This window comes from Macadamia integrifolia, chromosome 2, assembly GCF_013358625.1.
Source record: "Macadamia integrifolia cultivar HAES 741 chromosome 2, SCU_Mint_v3, whole genome shotgun sequence".
NCBI classification, from domain to species: Eukaryota; Viridiplantae; Streptophyta; class Magnoliopsida; order Proteales; family Proteaceae; genus Macadamia; species Macadamia integrifolia.
Genome location: NC_056558.1, coordinates 9,617,581 through 9,636,810, shown reverse-complemented (window position 1 = coordinate 9,636,810; position 19,230 = coordinate 9,617,581). Strand labels below are relative to the sequence as shown.

At 36.7% G+C, this 19,230-nt stretch overlaps 3 protein-coding genes, 1 long non-coding RNA gene and 1 pseudogene across 5 annotated transcripts; 1 reads left to right on the top strand and 4 right to left on the bottom strand.

Moving 5' to 3' along the window:
* Window positions 1-839: 839 nt before the first annotated feature.
* Window positions 840-3,989, bottom strand: LOC122070888 (protein yippee-like). Its single transcript, XM_042635121.1, has 6 exons — window positions 3,900-3,989; window positions 3,467-3,669; window positions 2,221-2,264; window positions 1,392-1,500; window positions 1,246-1,301; window positions 840-1,154 (listed from the first exon to the last, which is right to left on the bottom strand). Exons 2-6 carry the CDS (start codon window positions 3,560-3,562, stop codon window positions 1,070-1,072), a joined length of 390 nt encoding a protein of 129 aa, XP_042491055.1. The 5' UTR covers window positions 3,563-3,669; window positions 3,900-3,989; the 3' UTR covers window positions 840-1,069.
* Window positions 3,990-6,456: 2,467 nt separating this feature from the next.
* Window positions 6,457-8,873, top strand: LOC122070899. The gene is made up of 2 exons (XR_006138013.1): window positions 6,457-6,857; window positions 7,168-8,873. It is a non-coding gene; the product is annotated as an uncharacterized LOC122070899 (long non-coding RNA).
* A 15-nt stretch (window positions 8,874-8,888) lies between these two features.
* LOC122070878 (wall-associated receptor kinase-like 22) lies at window positions 8,889-10,705 on the bottom strand. Its single transcript, XM_042635111.1, is given in 3 exon segments — window positions 8,889-9,378; window positions 9,381-10,388; window positions 10,518-10,705. Coding segments are annotated over 3 exon segments (1,254 nt in total). The 5' UTR covers window positions 10,654-10,705; the 3' UTR covers window positions 8,889-9,268.
* A 55-nt stretch (window positions 10,706-10,760) lies between these two features.
* LOC122063383 lies at window positions 10,761-11,786 on the bottom strand (annotated as a pseudogene).
* Window positions 11,787-14,457: 2,671 nt separating this feature from the next.
* Window positions 14,458-18,560, bottom strand: LOC122070858 (protein yippee-like). Of its 2 annotated transcripts, XM_042635102.1 has the most exons (6): window positions 18,219-18,560; window positions 17,874-18,118; window positions 16,562-16,605; window positions 14,995-15,103; window positions 14,851-14,906; window positions 14,458-14,758 (listed from the first exon to the last, which is right to left on the bottom strand). In XM_042635102.1, exons 2-6 carry the CDS (start codon window positions 17,967-17,969, stop codon window positions 14,674-14,676), a joined length of 390 nt encoding a protein of 129 aa, XP_042491036.1. In that variant the 5' UTR covers window positions 17,970-18,118; window positions 18,219-18,560; the 3' UTR covers window positions 14,458-14,673. The 2 variants fall into 2 exon arrangements, with proteins under 2 accessions (XP_042491036.1, XP_042491034.1); XM_042635100.1 differs by having other exon boundaries at window positions 17,874-18,560.
* Window positions 18,561-19,230: the final 670 nt, after the last annotated feature.

The window sequence follows — 19,230 nt, the reverse complement described above, 5'->3', positions numbered from 1 at the left end:
CACTCAATTGGAACATATGATACCGATATAGATATGGATCAAATACGAAATTTTTTTTTTTTTAATTTACAATATCCTTGATGATTAAATGAGTAAAAAATTGTTAGTGGTTCGATTCAAACCATGTTTTGAACCAATCAATTTAAAAAAGAGTATAATAGTTACAAGTGAAAAGGAAGGGTAATCTAGGAATTTAAAAAGAACAGGGGAGAAAGAGATGTAAAAATTAAAAAGCATGGGAGTATCATTAAAAAAAAGTAAAAGATAAGAGAATTTTAGTAAATATAGTCCAAGTGTAGGGGAGTTGATAGTAAATTCCCCTTCTTAAATTATACTTTTGTAATTTATTCTAAAAATATCTTACATTACTCTTCATCTTTTTACATTCCACCAGATGAATCCTATGTACACTGTCAAAGATGTCATATTTCTCCAAATGGGTTTAAAATGACTCCAAACCCAAAAACCCAGTACCATAATATGGCAGTTGCCACAACACTTTTAACTGCTCTCATGAAAAATGAAATTCCATTTGGTTCCTTGAGTTCTGCATGAGAGATGGTGGTATCCCATTCCACATTGCCTATGATGTGGATGTGAAAAGGAATGACATTATCTTCTTTTGCAATTATGTTCTTATCAGTGATTGACCAACTTGGTCAATTATCCCAAAGGGGATACTTAAATAACAGTCATCTGAAGATTGGAATACTACCATCTTTCTTCAGCTCCTAAATTAAGGTAGCATGATACATAAAGATAAAGGGCATAGGGAACGGAAGGCTTGCACCTGCAGCGACGAAAAGTAGTCACCACTGGTTAATCATTGACATCATATGTGCACCTAGCATGTAGTGATTTTAACACCACATCCAAATATCCAATGCACTATTCAAATGAAAGAATAACAATCATGAACGAACAACAGAATAGAATCTGCATCTTCAGAGAATTGGGGTGACTGCAATATCAGAAATAATCCAATTGAAGATCCATTCAAGTTGAGAACAATGGGATCAAGAATATACAGTTGAACGGGTTAAGGATTTGGCTGGATCAGAGGTGGCAATCAAGCATCATCAGCATCACTTCCAACAACTTGAGCTTCATGACTGGCCCAGTAGTGGCTTCCATCAGGGCCTGACACCTTAAACCTACTCAAAAACAGAATACCATCAAAAACACTTGGGGACTACTGAATGTTAGATCATCAAACAGAATGTGGGGAACTTGTTCAGCACCTACCTCTCAAGGATGAATTTTCCTTCCTTGTACTTCTGGCTCTTCTCATGTGCAGCCTCCTGAAAAATGTCACTACAGTTAAGCTAGCTATTACAATATGATAACACAATGCACAAGCTGCAACTTCAGAAATTCTGCTTGTGTCTTACATATTTCCATCCGACGATTGACCCACATCCTACACAGAAAATGTCAGCAACAGTGTGCATTCCAGTCATCATCAACCGCTCTTCTTTCTCCCCGACTGAGATATTCACGCTGTCGAGCATTGTCAGAGGAAGAATACATCAGCATAAGCTCCCAAAAACATAAAAAGCAGTTGCACTATTAAGATATGAACTGTGTCAGAGCTTGTGGCAGATTGTGGAAAATATCTATGCTGATAGACATTCCTTTTCCTAGCACAATTCAAGAACCCAACATCGTCTTATCTTCTGGTCTCCTATCCGATCACGATATGTGACTAGATCACAGAACCTTCACTGGATTGGACAAGCATAATGTGTACCACAGTAACCATAAAAAATAATTATGTTTTCTAATAGATATTCCATTTTACATCGAGTAGAAAATCCAAATTCATTCATCAAACAAAAAATCAGCAAATTTCTAGTTTTAAAGGGAGGAAAAAGCAAGTAGACAGCATCCTGGCAACTGAGAGTTTTTATGATTTTATCTTAAAGTAATATTTTTGTAGTAAGCAAAAGCATCACTGGCTGAATTTGTTACCAAGAGGATTGCCTAATTACTGTTTTGTGCGTATGCAAATCCATTGCTGTGGTCCACAGTCTTGAGTCATGTTTTCCAATCTTGTTTTTCTAAATATAAGGATGCCCGAACAAGTCTTTTTAGGTAGAAAAACTAGAATATTTCACAGAATGCTTTATACACAGATCAAAATGGGATGTAGCCACTAGCTAAGAACCGAATTACATGATATTAGCTCGCATCAGATTACAGAAAATAAAGGAAACTTACACCTTACTGAAGAGATAAGCCTTCCCATGCCTGCAGTGGAAAGACTGAATAAAAGAACATAGGCAACACATTGAGTCAGATCATTTGCCCAACAAACATTCCTAACATAAGTTCACAGTGAAAACACACAGACAATTTACACTTCAACATGTTAAAACCATCACATACTTTCAGTATGGGCATACGTACCACTCAGACCAATATGAAAATAGAGTTACAAAGACGATGTTCCTAAATCTGGTCAGATTTATTTAGTTAGAAAAATACACAATGAATCCATAAATAAAGGTTCAAACTTTCCTACAGGGTATTTGGCTGCGAATAAAGTGAAAAGTTAGTAGATTTTACATCTACTTCAACTCAATTCACTTCTCAACTAATTAACAGACCAATGGCTTTCAAGTTGACAATAATTTTCACACAACTATTTATCATGTGTATAACAAGAAGAACAAAATATTGGGTCCATTATTACAATATCAAAACCTACAAAGATCACTTGACTACCAACGAGATGGATCAAATTAAAAGGGCAAAAAGCATCAAAGACAAAGTAAACTGCTACAGGAGAAGATAAATGAACACACATTGGTCATCTTAGAAGACATTCAGTCTAGATTTCTTTCCTCAAAATAGGAACATCATTCTCTTGATCCTTAACATCCAAAATTAAATGAAGAGTTCAGTTTACCAGAATAAATCCACAGAACTGAAACAATGAGAAAGTAATAGCACAAAATGACTATAAGTGAAGTGACGCATCATGAAATGGTCAGGAAAACAACCGGCTAAATCTAGAGGTTACACCCCTCACCCTCTTTTTCCTGTTTTTGATCTTAGATACTGAGCTGATACATTTTACCACCAAGCATTGATAACAATCCATACAGGAAGTCCCCACAAGTTTCCAACATTAACATCCTCTAAAAATCCAAATAATGCAGTAAAGGAAAGAAGTTAACTGGCTTGATAGTATAAGACGAAGAAAAATCAATGCAAAATCTCAACATAGGAAGAAAAAGTTAACCCAAATAGGACTTCCCTTAATCCTTCATCTCCGATACATAACGATTAAAAAAAAAAACCCAGATAAAACCGATTAAGAATTAAACAGGACATCATCGATTCCAAAAAACCCAGGGATACAGAATACATCAACAAACCACACAGAATCCGGCAGAAAACCAAATAAAACCGATTAAGGAGAAAACAAAGAGCAAATGGGTTGAGGAGAAGGAGATGAAACCTTGGAAACAATGTCTTCATATAAAGCGAGATGGGTTTGGCAGTGCTTGCAGCTATAGATCTTGCCTTCTAGACTGACCACGAAGAGCCTACCCATGTCTACTCTGTCTACCAAAAAAAAAGATCCTTTTTTTCTCCTTCCCCTCTTCTTCTCTCTCTGGTTATGAATCTGAAAAGCTATCCACGCTAACCTTCCGTCTTTCCCTTCAAAATCACGAAAAAAATATTCTTCTAAAAAAATTAGAAAAAAAACAGAACCCAGTAAGGAAACAGACGAAATCAGAAAACAAATCAACAAGAGCACATTATAGATTAGAGAAAACTAAATAAAACCCAATGCATATATGGCTAATAGAGAAGGTAATGGGGAAAAGAGAAAGATGGCTTAAGATTTTGTAGCAGAGCAGAGAAGAGGAGAAGATCGATGATCTAACCTGCTCAGTTGCTCTGCATTCACAAGAAACAAGTTGCACAGGATACGTCAGTGAGTTCTTATATATATATATATATTGACAGCTCATGTTGTGCTTTACCGTAAGGTACCAAAAAGCAATTTATTTGTTACTATTTTATACAAAAGCGTGTCCACCTTACGCATTGGTACCAATTATATAATTTATGGACGATTTTACCCTTTATATTGTCACTTGAACTGGTGCAAGTTTGGCTCAATGAGCCAAAAACCCTAAGCCCACCCATGGTCTGTCTATGTCTAGGTGAAGGCCAGAGCTGATATTTCTAGAGTTGGTGTTGGTGTTGGGTCAGGTCAGGTCAGGTCAGGGCTGAGCCTTATAAGTATGAGTCCAACAGAAAAATATCGAAGGGTGAAATGCCCGCCTCACGTCAATGAAAAACAGAAATTCTGTTGTTGTTGATGCTTTTGCCGTTTTGCATGTACTCCCTTTGATTCCCATGCTAGTGCAATGCCACACTGTCTTTTAGGGAACCATTTCCCATAAAATATATAATGGGCAAGAGTCCTCTGAGCCTATAGCTTAAATTACACATAGACACAGTTATTTATTTATTTATTTTGGAAAGAGAAAAAATAAAATGAACAACTATGTTTAGGCATACCCTAAGCTTTAGGTTTAGAGACCCTTTTCCATATATAATATAAGGAGAGGATACCCTAAAAGGTGGCATGGGCCCTACCCTAACGTGAGGGCCAATGGAAGCTTCCGCAAAAGCATTAATAATAGTTGAATTTAATTTTACCTTTCATGAAGGATGGGGCAATCATTTCGCTGCCCTCTATGTTTAACCGTAGGAATCATATTGCCTTTTAGGTTTCTTTTTCCCAATAATATATAAAGGGGAAAATTTTTGTCCGATCATGTGTCACTACCACTCAAGTGATCTATGCTTGATTGTGACTCCAGTAGACCAGTACTGCTTGAGTAGAGTCAACAGTTACCTCTCCTTTGTGGGTTAAGGGAAATAACCTACTGGACTAATTCTATTTTCTTGGCCGTATCCTATTCATGCATATGAGGCTTTGTAGTTGTAAAGGGCAAATTCGTCCAAATAGTAGGCCAGTACTCATACAATTGATAGTTATTATTTTGTGTAAAATAGTTATAGAAATCTTTCTTTTGAGTAATAATTTGACCATTTTTCTCTCCTATAAACAAGGAAGTTACAGTTTTACCTTCTATATAAAATTTGAAAGGTCTCCATTTCGATGAGAAGCCTCAGAAGATAAGAGCCCCTTGTCCTATAATGATTCCAAATTCTCACCTGTCATCATGCAGGGGTTACTATTGTCCTTTTAGTGGAGGGTGTTGAAACTAGAGGTGCCCCAATCTGTGCCTTAATCAAAGGAATCTAGTGAATTGGAAATTAGTTTCATTGATGAGAAAGGTATTAAGAATATAATGGGGTATTATGAAAATAGAAAAAAGACTGTCAAGTTGCTTTGATAAGAAGGGTAAAATGATCATCTTGTCTTTGATGAAATGATTAATCTCACCCTTATTAAATATCTGGCTTGCACATGATCTCATTGGCCTGGCAACGATTCTCTTACCTATGAAAAAACCTTAAGATATATTTTCTAGTGATTAAGTGGAGGGCATAACTAGAAAGATGTTTCGGACGGATTGGAGCAATTGATTATTTATTTTGTAGCTTTGGATTGATTGCCCTATACGTAAATTCTATTGCTAAAGGTATCATAGGGTGTTTTGGTAATTTTATATTTGTTGCCTAATTATTTTTTATTTTTTCCCAAAAATCTGATTGGGCCTCATGTGTTACTTTAAGTTGTTTTATCTCTTTACATCATAAGACACATTTAGGAAGGAAACCTGAATGATCAAGTAATTCTTTAATTAATTGATTAAGATGAATAAATATTGAACGTTATCATATAATTAATGTTGAGTAACCTCTCAAAATCTTCAAAAATGAATGATTTTTTTTTGTTTGGTGAAGAAAATTAATGACTTTACATTTCAATAATTTTGTGGAACCAATTGTTTCAATTTTATAATTGATTCTTTAGATCGTCAATTGGCAAACACTAAGAGCATTTTCTGAGTGTTTAAGAAACCAAGGTAATGTCAACACTAGGATGGAGTGGTGAAGGAAAACTTTCTCAAATTTGATGAGTAGTGTAGCTAAAGGGTTTTTTCTTAGCCAAAAATAAATTGCGAAAAACATTAATTTTTTCTTTCAGGTGGAGAAGGAATAATTTATTCACTAATGATATGTGATACGGTAGTTGGACTCCTATCCCATTATTTACTCCGATCTTGTCCCTATATTGATTGAGTCGAAAAGTACCATTCCCCTTGTTCATGGTCATCTCCATGGTGCAAAGGTTCTCTCTGTGCCATGGATGAAAAAAAAAAGGGAAGAAATCCACGATTACTCACTTTTGAGGTTTTTTTCGTAAAATTACCACTCGGAGGTTTCAATTAACAAAAATACCCAAAATCAGGTTTAAGTTTGCAGAATTATCCACTCAATATTTGAGTTAACAAGAATACCCAATATCAATATCAGGATTAGTTTTACAAAACTACCTGCACAAGCGATTTGATAAGGTAATCCTCTTCAATTACTGGCCGCTCACGGAGTCATCCGAAGTTCAGCGAGGTCCTCCCCGTCATGTGACTCCTTGGGCAGCGTTGGACCCCCGGACCCTCTCCAATTACTGTGTTGCCCAGTTAGTCATCCAACGGCTGGAAGAACTCGGACATGCATCTGAAGTTGAGATTCTGAACACATTGCGCGCAACCCAGGTCCCCCACTCGTTGGACGGCTAATTGGGTGGCCAAATAAGTGGAGAGGACCTTGAAGCTGTGAAAGCAAGGGATTCGTTGTGATTGGAAATCAGAGCCACCGCCAAGATGCTTGTGAGTGGGATCGAGAAGATCTCTGGGAAGGTCAGTAACTTCAAGAATGTCTCTAGTTCAGGGCTCCCTAGATCTTAGAAGTATAACGATTTACCAATTGATTCTTATGGAATTATCAAGTGGAAAAATGAAATTTTCGAAGAACTTATTAGGCAGATTGACATGGCATCGAAGTCCAGAAATGTAGCTCATGAACAAATGGAACAATGAAATTATGAATTACCCATTGAAGTTTCTCAGCTTGAAGTCTTATTTCTGTTCTAATCGTTGTCTTTTGATATAGTTGTCTATTTTAGTGTATTTCCTTCTTTCTAACCTGTTTATCTTCGATTGTATTGAGTTTGCTTTTCGAGAGGCGGGATATCTTTAGAGCAAATCGTTGCTTATGAATTGTTCGATGAAATGCTGAAAAGGAATGTGAGAACTCTAAAATCAAGAATGCATTTCAGTGGAACATGAATCCCAAAGAATGTTCTCACTCTCAGGTAAAAATGCTCTCTGCTTTATGAGAATGCATAGCGTGCCATGTGCATTCCAAACATAGCCCAAAATTGCAAGTGTTCTTAGACATTGTGGTTGGGAAGTGTTTTCTGCTTAACTTCCATTATATCTATGAAGTATTCTCTGAAGTTAGCTTTTTCTATTTTCATTTATTATATTTTAGTTTCAATATAGGTTGATTCGTCATTAGTCTTCTGTGCATGACTCTGTGTTTCATTTCTTTGTAACTATATATAAAATCTCGAGCTGTTAGATATGAGTGTTAAGAATATTGCAGTTTTGTTATGGGGAAAAAAAAAAGAAAAGAAGAAGATAGAAGTTTTCCAAATTGGGAATTCCTAGAGTAAGGAATCCAAAATTTATAAACCAAGAACATTTCTGTTCATGTCTGTTATAAAGATAGTAGAGCAAAATATCTATCTCAGACTCTCATGAAAATTTTCCTCTATTAACAGGGTCAATAATAGATTACCTAAAACAAAGATGTAATTATATTCACTATGGTCTAGTTCAAATTGCCATAACCTTAAAAAGAAAAGGATTAACTGAGGAAGTCCTAGGTAGCTTGAGACAAGAGGCTTAAAGATCCTTCAAACCAACCTTTAGGAATAATACTATAATAGAAGCTAGTTTAAATGAAGCAGTTGTGTTCTTTAATAGGTTTCCAAATTTTTCTGTAACCGTCACCGATCCGACAATGTTGAACTCTATGGTTCTTACTTTAACCACTTTGCACATCTTATTGTCAAAAGTGATTCTCAAGCTCTTATTAGTTTAATTAACAACAAAGACAAATCCTTATGGATGTGCCAGCATTGGTGGAGTGAAGAAAATTTTTTTCCCATTTAAAACTTGAATTTCATCATGAATATAGTTTTTTTTGTGGGGGACTAGGGAGGGAACATCTCAAGTCTGTGGTAGTGCATGCCTTAAGAAGGCTAGTCTGGGCTTAAAAAAAAAAAGGAAAAAAGAAGAAGGAGAAAAAGAAAACTTTCAATATTGATCCACAAATTCAAAATTAAAGTCTTGTGTGTTTGCATGGTCTTGGAAGAAGCACTAATGGAGGATATTAGTTGATGCTTAATTTGAAACTTGTTTCACAGTGGTATCTTTCTCTCCATATTATTTTCAGCCAATCATAATTGAGAGCCTGATGGTTGTAACCGATAGAGGAAGTGGCGGATATTCAAGCAAAACCCCTAAAGTGAAAAGAGAACCATAGGCTACAGTTGAACATATCTTTTGATAATCATAAATCTGATACTAGAAGAAACAAGACATCATGGATTTCCACTCTGATTAGAATGTACAGTTATCACTCATACAGAATTAAAGATGGAGATGATTTGTTGGTTCTGGGAGGAAAAAATTCTGATCTGAGGTTTAAACTTCTAAAAGTGCTTGGTGGCATTATTGTAGCTTGGTCTTTCAGTTCTTGAGCAGTAGTGATGGTTGGTTTTGTGACTATTGCCTATAGAACATTTAGCATTGTATTAGAGTTCTCTTTTTATATTCCAAATGTCCAGTATTAATTTATTATTCAAATCACCTGAAAGATAATTATCTAACTTGTTTATCTACTTAGAATTGGCAGATTTTTAAGTCACCCATCTGGATTTAATATTATAAGAGAGATTATGGGAAGAAGAACATTGAAAAAGCAATATGATTTAGTTATGTGAAATATTTCTATAGCCAAAGATCAGATAGCACAAAATTGGGAGATAAACAAAATACAACAACAATCTCAGCCTTAACTAAATAGGGTCGGCTAACAAACAAAACACAACTATAACTAAAAACTGCACCAATACCTTTTCTTGTCAATGAGTCAAAGACTGAGATGATCGATTAAGTAGTAATGGCTGGCCATCTAATGGAATTGTAGCGCTAGTCTCCATGGTCCAATAAGCCGTAGTTGAAACTGAAGTACTAGTATCCTATAGGCCTATTGGCTCAGTTTTAATGTAGTCCTCATCTTGTTTATATTCTTTGACATATAAATTCTCTGATTGAGAAGCTCTCAATCTCTCAAGCTTTGTTGCAACTTTTTCATTGTGGGTCTTTTCCTGCCATTCATGTTCAGGCATCTTTTTGCAAGTACAGCAACTGCCTCAAGGCCCTCTTTTATACCCTCTTTTACAACTTGGGCATCAAGGATATCAAAGAGCCTATTCTTCTCCACTGAACAAATAAAATAAGAAACAAGACTTCTCTCCTCTTGTGATCTAGTTGAAGAAATAGGATTTTCCCCCGTCAATAGCTCCACAAGCACCACTCCAAAGCTATAAACATCACTTTTATCTGTGAACTGGCTTGATTGGAAGTACTCCGGGTCTAAATACCCAAATGTCCCTTGAACCAAGTTAGTCAAGTGAGTTTTATCAATTGGCACCGACCTTGAAATCCCAGAGTCTGACACTTTGGCTCTATATCTATCATCTAAGAGTATGTTGGTAGACTTGATATCTCTATGATAAATAGGTATAGAAGCTGCTGAGTGCAAGTATGCTAGTGCTTCCGCGACTTCTGTAGCAATTCTCAAGCGACTATCCCACGTAAAGGGGAACTTGCCGCTGTTATCATGGATGTGACTACAAAGAGTTCTATTGGGGATGAACTCATAAACTAGTAGAGGAACTTCAGTCTCCCAATAACATCCAAACAATTTAACAACATTTCTGTGGTTAATTTGTGAAAGAAGAACGACCTCATTAACGAACTGCTCAATTAGGCCTTCATCATGAATCCCTTTGGATTTCTTAATTGCTACAATTTTTCCATCTGATAACATACCTTTATAGACAGTACCTTTCCCTCCTTGACCGAGAATTCGGTTCTCATTATAGTTGGCAGTAGCCTTTTGTAATTCTTCTTCACTGAAAATTTTTGTTTTCTCGATATTCTCATTTTCTGAAGAAATTTGTTGTAGTAAGAAACCACCATTCCGTTGGAAGAACATTTGTTTAAGTTTGTTCTTCCTTCTTTTCTTCAATACTTTATGCAACCATGTAGAGCCAAAGAGTATAAATGAGTGTCCCAAACTGCCTAGGACAGAACCTGCACAACCCAATGTTACAGAAATTATGAAATTATAAAATTTTTTTTAAGGAAACAATCTCAAGATATGAGATTTGCCATTTGTCTTCTAGAAATTAAAGATGTAAAATGCACTGATATGAGTATTACCTATGGTGACCTGTATCATATTAGACTTCTTAATGGGGAGGCAGCCTGATGACGACCCATTATAGTATGCGTCTCCTTGAAAACCAGGTGGACAGGAGCAATTGTAACTCCCGGGTATATTGGTACAAATGGCCATGGAAGTGCAATTTTCAGGGTTCAGGTTTTAGTCCTCATTTTTTATGACCACTCAACCTATCAAAAATTTCATTTATGAAATTAATAACAAACTTATACCACACAGACCTACAAAACAAAGGAATTGGAAAATGATACAGATAAGGGATGTGTGTGAGAGAGAGAGAGAGAGAGAGAGAGAGAGAGAGGGTTACCTTGGCATCCGTCTGGGAGGTAAGGGTTCCCTTGGTAACCTAGGTTACAGTTGCAGCTATAACCAAGACCATTCTTAGTTTCATTGCAATAGCTGTTATGACCGCATGCACAACTAGGTTCGTCCTCACATGAATGAATGCTTGTTGTCCATTCTATTGCCCAGTCGGGCACAACTGGGATTTGTCCAAAACTGGCTATGGAATTTTTGCCAAAATAGGACTGGGAGATGGTGACTAATGAGTTCTTGTCAACCAGTAGAGCATAGCCACAGGAATTGGAACCCACGAATTTATAGTTTTGGAAGCTACTAATGTATATGTAGAAATATTTATACCCCTTTGGGATGAACATCTGGCAACAGCCAATGGAGCAGGTCCCATTAGAATTAAATTCTGTGTTGTTACAAGACAAAAGTACAGCCAGCAGTAAAGTTGAAGCCGTTATAGTAATTGATGGATGCACCACTGTCGCAACCCAGGGCTGTGAATCTGTTTTCTGTATCAGAGAACGTGAAAGGCCGGCCTTTCAAACTGTATTCAGGTCTTGATGGATAAATAACGCCAGAGTTGTAGCAATGTTGAGCTATAGCAGTGACAATTTGCAGCTGCCCCTGTATTGAAATATTGAGAACTTCCAGATTCCCAGAGAACAACTTTGGGGGACTATAACTGTTGTTGCAGGTTTAAAAATATTGAGAACTTTCAGATTCCCAGAGAACAACTTTGGGGGACTATAACTGTTGTTGCAGGTTAGGTTAAACGCTGGTCTGTAACAGTTTGCATCTGATCCAAACCCGAATGGGAATGGAACTTTTATGCTCCCACATGTATCTTGGCAACCAGCAGGTGACGATGCTATTGAGGAATTTAATGCTGTCAATGTTGCAGCTGGCCACAACAGGAGGAGCTGAAGAAGCACCACAACCACAAAAGGACCCATGATGAGCTTCTTTGTTGCTGTAATATATTAATGGTGTCTACTACTACTACTTTTGATATCTTTATATAGTTCTGGCTGGCTCCCAACGCTTGCAGTGTCTTCTAGCATGTGGAACCGGTCAAAACAAGGGCCATGGCGATGGGTCTTATTACTTGCAGCCTACATCATCACTTATTGGTAGGTTGAGTGATCATCTCTCAATTGATTTCTTGAATGTACAAGAATTGAACCAAGCTTTTCTTACAATGACTTCTGGAAACCCATCTTAGTTTGATTGTAAAAATTGTCTTAGTCAAGATTTTGGTGGTCTTTGTCCGCCGGTTCAAAGAACCCGCCACCAATGTGGACCTAAATTTGATCACTCTTATTGAATCTTTTATTTATTTACTAACTTTTTTTTTTTTTTTGATAAAAAAATCCTATGTTTGTTTTTTTTTTTTTTTTTTTTTTTTTTTTTTTTTTTTTTTTTTAGGGGTGGGGTGGGGGTGGTTAAGATCAACTTGTTTGTTATTAACATTTTATAATGTCTGCTTAGATGAATAATAATGGAGTGGAGTGCCCGCATCCCATCAACACTAATGTTGACAATGGAGAAGACCGAACACAAGTAAGGGTGTTAAAGGTTCGGATCTGATGTAAATGGTTTAGTTCGATTCGATGCAAAATCAAATCGTTTAATAAATTATTGCAGATAGTAAAATTAAAAAATACACGATTTAAAAGGTTTTCTACTGATAAAAAATTTCCTTAGGTTTTTCAATTTTTTTATCTAAACAGTTTCTTTCCCTTTCTAATTATTATTGAAATCGATGCAAACTTAACATTAGATTAAATTGTTATATATTTAATTTTTAATAATCGTTTAATGTAACTTTAATTTTTTATTGAAATAGATGTAACCTTAGCATTGGACTGGGATCTATGGATCGAATCAGTTTTGAATCGGCCTATATCCCCAACAGGGCAGGTTTCGTAGAACAAGGGTCAGTCCAATCTGGATGAGTCAGATCCCAAAAAAATTCCTCTCACAAGCAGCGTCTGATTGCAAGTAAAACGAAGGAAAGGTAAGTAAAAAACAAAAAAACGATAGAAACTTTCGTAACCATGATTGCCAAACTCGTTTATCATAAAATAAAGGAATTTTATTGCAGAATGTAGTAATATTTAAGGGAATAAGAAGCTTGAAAGGCAGGGTAGCAGCTGCACCTAGATGTGGCAAAATGATCACCTCTCTCATGTCTTTATTTTTTTTACTACCATATTGTACTAAGCATGCTGGCCTATGGCCAGCTTATTGGGCACTAATAGAGCCAACAATCACCTACTCTTATACATACATCCACACGACCACACATACTATACGTACAACAGGGTTAGATCTCACAACCTTGTCCCCTACACACCAGCTCTTCAAGCCGAAGCTATCACCATTAGGCTATCTTAATGTTAATTATCTCTTATATGTCCATGCATATGTAGTAATACTCTAAACATTATTGTCCTCTCCAACTTATGAGATGATAGGTGATTTAGATTAAATTAAAAAAATAAGAAAAACGTATAGCTCAGAATCATCTTGCCATTTTTGGAAATATCACTTTACGATGCTATTGTCTGTACTTTGTATCCTATATATCCAATCAGATGAAGCCTCAAGTGCACCGTTTGAAACTCATAGTAGATGATAGTTCTTAGAATCTAGTGCAAGGAATTCTAAACCATAGAATCATATGAATAACCCTATAGTACATAGAATACAAGAATGAATAATAAAAGAGATTTATCACATACCTGTTGAGCGTGAGTAGAGTCCCTAAACCAAGATTGAAGCTTGCCTCACGGAATGTGATGAAGAACCACGCAATAAGAGTCTTTCTACTGAGATCTTCTGGAATCTCTTACTCTGGGGTTTTCTATCTATCTTTGCACTTGCTCTTATGAGAAAACAGTGCTCCCAAAACAAACAATTATGCAAGTAACGCGCGCAGGGACCATCAGTATTCTATTTATAATAGAATCCCTAAAACCCTATTCCACTCCCATAATAAAAAGGGTTAGAGGTTTCCTAATCAGAGTGAGTCTTTAACCTCTTAAGCCCAATGGAACAATCAGTGTCAGTTAAACCCACATAAAAGTTCTAACATCTAGTACATAGTTGTCAAGGTGTTGCCTAGGCCCTCCAAAACCTTGGGTCGCTTAGACGCCATGATAATTATAGTCTTAATAGTACCCCATCTTCACAGATGACATCTTCAATTTCTTTTTCTCATTCGTCGTAAAATGTAATTAGATCTGAAATTTAATTTTTCTCCTTGAGCCATGCAACGGTTAAAAGCACTAGTGAATAAAGCAAAATGTTGTTCACCTTCATCGATGATGAAGACAGAGACAGCCAACGAAGAAGATGGGATGTCCAAAGCAAACCTTACTTTCAAGTATTGATTTATACTAGAACATAGCCCTTCCAGGCCAAGATCATCCCTTTCCTCCTTTGCAATTATATTCTTAAAATAATTTAGGCAGTGCTAAAACTAGCATTGACAGACTCGTCAATTATCCCAAAAGGGCAGAGACTTTTAACAATTATCTGAAGATTGAAGTACTGCCATCTTTCTTCTGCTCGTAAAGTGAGACAGCAGAACACATAAGATAAAAGAACATAGAGAAAGAATGATTTCAACAGCAGCACACACATGCAATGCAATATTCGAATGAAACTAAGAATAACAACCATGTATGACAACAAACAGCTGGGATAACATCAGCAATTATCCAATTGAAGATTCATTCAAGCTGAGAACAATGGGATCAAGAATATACAGTTAAGAACAATGGGATCGAGAATATACAGTTGGAACAGGTGAAGCATTGCCTGGATCAGAGGCAATCAAACATCATCAGCATCACTTCCACCGACATGAGCTTCATGACCGACCCAGTAGTTGCTTCCATCAGGGCCTGACACCTTAAACCTGCTCAACAACAAAATACCATCTCAAACACTTGGGGGGCTTCTGAATGACAGACCATCAAACAGAATCTGGGGAACTAGTTCACCACCTACCTCTCAAGGATGAATTTTCCTTCCTTGTACTTCTGGTTCTTCTCGTGTGCAGCCTCCTGAAAAATGCCACTCCAATGAGCTAACACTACAATATGATAACACAATGCACAATCCACAACTTCTGAAATTCTGCTTTTGTCTTACATATTTCCATCCGACGATTGATCCACATCCTACACAGAAAATGTCAGCAACAGTGTGCATTCCAGTTATCATCAACCGCTCTTCTTTCTCCCCAACTGAGACATTCACACTGTTGAGAATTGTCAGAGGAAGAATAAATCACTACAAGCCTCTAAACACAAAAAGAAGTTGTTCTAGTAAAGAAATGAATTATGCCAAAGATTGTGGAGGAATGGAAAATGTATAAGCTGATGGATGTTCACCTCACACAATAAGAACTCAAACATCTTCTTTTATCTTTAGTTCTCTTATTCAAATCAGGATATGCGACTAAACCACAGATCCTTCACAAAATTGGACAAACATAATTTATAGAGTGATTTACATCCCCCTCCCCTGTAGTTTGCGTTTATTCCACCCCCTCCCCTATGTTTTAAAAAATCCCACATATCTCCCCTGTTAGATAACTCGGTTAGTAAACTGTTAGTTGTGGATGTTAAAGTACGATTCTACCCTTCTGCCTTTATCAAAATTTTTAGAGTGATTTACATCCCCCTCCCCTGTAGTTTGCGTTTATTCCACCCCCCTCCCCTATGCTTTAAAAAATCCCACATACCTCCCCTGTCGGATAACTCGGTTAGTAAACCGTTAGTTGTCGATGTTAAAGTACGATTCTACTTTAACACTTGTACCAGATTCCTTGTTCGGGTCAATACTATTTGCAACACCTGTACCAGTTGCTCTTCCTTTCACAGCAATAGCAGTAGCATTAGCAGATGTTTTCCCTTTGTTAATTGCATTTGCAACAGCATTTGCTGACCCAACAGAACCACTACTACCATCACTTGTTGCTCCAGTGATAGCTTTGCGTGCACCAAAAGGCCTTCTAATTGTTTGTTTTTCCCTACGAATCCCCACACGATCATGTACTCTCTGTGCCATACCACCAACATCTTCATCACACTCATTAACATCCACAACTAACGGTTTACTAACCGAGTTATCTGACAGGGGAGGTATGTGGGATTTTTTAAAACATAAGGGAGGAGGTGGAATAAATGCAAACTACAGGGGAGGGGGATGTAAATCACTCTAATTTATATCCAGGGTTCCGGAATCAGTATCTGGATCGGTTTCCGGATTGGAACTGGGGCTGAATAGGTTAGTAATCAGACATACATGGATCAGCTGTTTCAAATTGGATGGAATTAGTCGATGCGGTCCCCATTTTTCAATCCCTGTGTATACCACAATAATCATGTTTTTCAATGGATAGTCCATTTTCCACTGAAAATGCAAATTCATCCGTGAAGTGAAATCTGCAAATCTTTATGTCAAGTGAAAGAAATTTCAAGGTAGGAAAAAGCTAGACAGCATCCATTTCTGTGGTCCACAGTTGAGAGTCATGTTTTCCAATCTTTGTTTTTCTGAATATAAGGTTGCTAGGAACAAGTCCTTTTAGGTAGAAAAACCAGTATATTACACAGAAAGATTTATCCACAGATCAAAATGGGAACTAGCCACCAGCTAAGAACCGAATTACATGGTATTAGCTCACATCAGATTACAGAAAATAAAGAAAACTTACACCTTACTGAAGAGATAAGCCTTCCCATGCCTGCAGTGGAAATACTGAATAAAAGAACATAGGCAAAACATTGAGTCAGAATGTTTGCCTGACACATAATCCTAACATAAAGTTGACAGTGAAAACGCAGAAAATTTACACTTCAACAAGTTAAAACCATCATATTCTTGCAGTAAGGGTGTATACATAATACATACAACTCACAAGAATATTCAAATTGAATTAAAAATAAAATGTTGTTCCCAAAATGCAGTCAGATTTATTTAGTTGGAAAACTACAGAATGATTAAAATGTTCAAATTTTCCTACAGAGCATTTTGGTTGCGAGTAAAGTGAAAAAAAGTTAGGAGGAGACAAAGTATCATGAGTCTATAACAATGAGAACACAGTATTGGGTCCATTATTACAATACCAAAATGGAAAAACCTATAAAGGATCAAAGACAAAGTAAACTGCCATAGGAGAAGATAAATGGACACACATTGGATCTTAGAAGACTATCAGTCTAGATTACTTTTCTCAAAAAAGGAGCATCATTCTCTTGATCCTTAAGATCCAAATTAAAACTAGAGTTAAGTTTACCTGAATTCCACAGAATTGAAACAAAGAGGAACCAATAGCCAAAACAGACCACCAGTGCATCATCATGGGATGGTTGGAAAAACTGAACCGGCCAAATCTAGAGGTTGCCCCACCTTTCTTTTTTCTGTTTCTGCCTTTTTTGGGGAATGATTGGTTACATGATCCTAATACTATCCTTCCACCTATAGTAAAAGTAGGAAGGCATTTTTGATCTTGGATGCCAAGCTGAAACATTTTGCCACCAAGCACTAATAACAATCCCTAATGGAGGAAGTACTAACAAGTTTCCAAAATTATTATCCTCATCATATCCAAATATTGCAATAAAGGAATGAAATTTACTTGCTTGATAGAATTAGACAAAGAAGAATCACTAAACTACCAATGCAAAAGCTCAACATAGGAAGAAAAGGTTATGATGGAGAAATTTCAACAGTTATAATAACAAAATAACCCAAATAGGACTTCCTTTAATTCTTCATCTCAGATATATAAAGATAAAAAAAGGAAGGGGGGGGGGTGGAGAGGGAAGCTCCAATAACAAGCAGAAACATCATCTAGATTCCAAAGAAACGGGAGATACAGTATACACCTAGAAACCACACAATTCGGGCAGAAAAACTACATAACCCACATTCACAGAACCAATTAAGAATTAAACAATATCATGGAGAATAAAAAATAATAATAAAATAAAATAAAAGTGGGGTTGCAGAGAAGTAGATGATACCCTGGAAACGATGTCTTCAGATAAAGCGAAATGGGTTTGGCAGTGCTTGCAGCTGTAGATCTTGCCTTCCAGACTGACCACGAAAAGCCTACCCATGTCTCCTCCGTTACAATTAAACCTTTCTTTCTCCTCTTCTCTTCCCTCTTTCTCTATATATCTATCTATTTGGTAAGGAATCTAACAAGCCATCTGATTCCAGACCAACCTTCTCTCTTTCCCTTGAAAATCACGAAAGAATCTCTTCACTGATGAAAACAGAGAACCCATTAAGGGAAAGACAAAATCAGATTAGCAATCAAGTGATTAACAATAGGGAATTAAAAGTTAATGCCGCACGGTTCGAACCGGCTCACAAATCTTGATTCAGGAGTAAGTAGAGTGGGAGTGAGAACGTATCCTCATCAACCATCTTCCATAACCATTCCGGTGAACTGTGGTAGAATGGATCCCACGGAGAACTGCTTGATTAGGAGTCAGCTGCCTCTCCATGGTGAATTTGTGGGTTGAGAGCCTTGAGACTTGAGAAGGAGAGAACCTCCTGAACTATATTGGTGTTTGCTTAGTCGTATACCGGTACGGTCTCCTGAATCAAAGAAATTTAATCGACTTATGAGAAACCCAAGTGTAGGGGTGGAACTGATTGGACAAGCGATCATATCAGACTGGAAAAGAAAGGTATCGTATATACTTGTCCTTGGTGGAGGAAAACTTTTTCCTCAAATAACTGGGTAACCATTCAAATAAAAAAGCGGGAGGAGTTTCCTGAGGGGACTGTGGTTCCCGCGTGTCCAAGAACCAATGAAAATGCACAAGAAACATATATAGAAGAGTCATTTTCTATTTTATGGGGGGTGGGTTGGTCATTTTGCCACCCAGCCTCCCATAAATAATAACTTTGAAAGAGTGAAAATCTATCAAGTCTGATTAAAACAAAATTGCAACAAGATATTAAAAAAAAAAGGAGAGAGTTAAACTTCTCAGTTTTTCTCACTCTTAATCACTTCTTTTCACTTTCTCTCTTTATCTCGAAGTTTCTTTCTTTGTTATCCATCTGCGATCTCTCATACACAACCCCTAGTTTCAGGGGGTAAGGGCATCTTTTAATAGCCCTCTGTACCAGAGGTTGTGTTTGGTATAATACTTAATCGACTTATTGATTTGCAAGTTATAGTTTTTCAATTAAAACCAAAACCAAAACCAAACTGAATTGATTATTATTTGATTCAATTTTAAATGATTTTTTAATTCAAAGTTGACACCCTTTTTTCATAGGTTGTTTTTGGTAATTACATTACTGATGCTTAAAGGTTTTCCTTATTTTTTCCCTTTTTTATCAGATGGACTCTCTCTCTCAAAA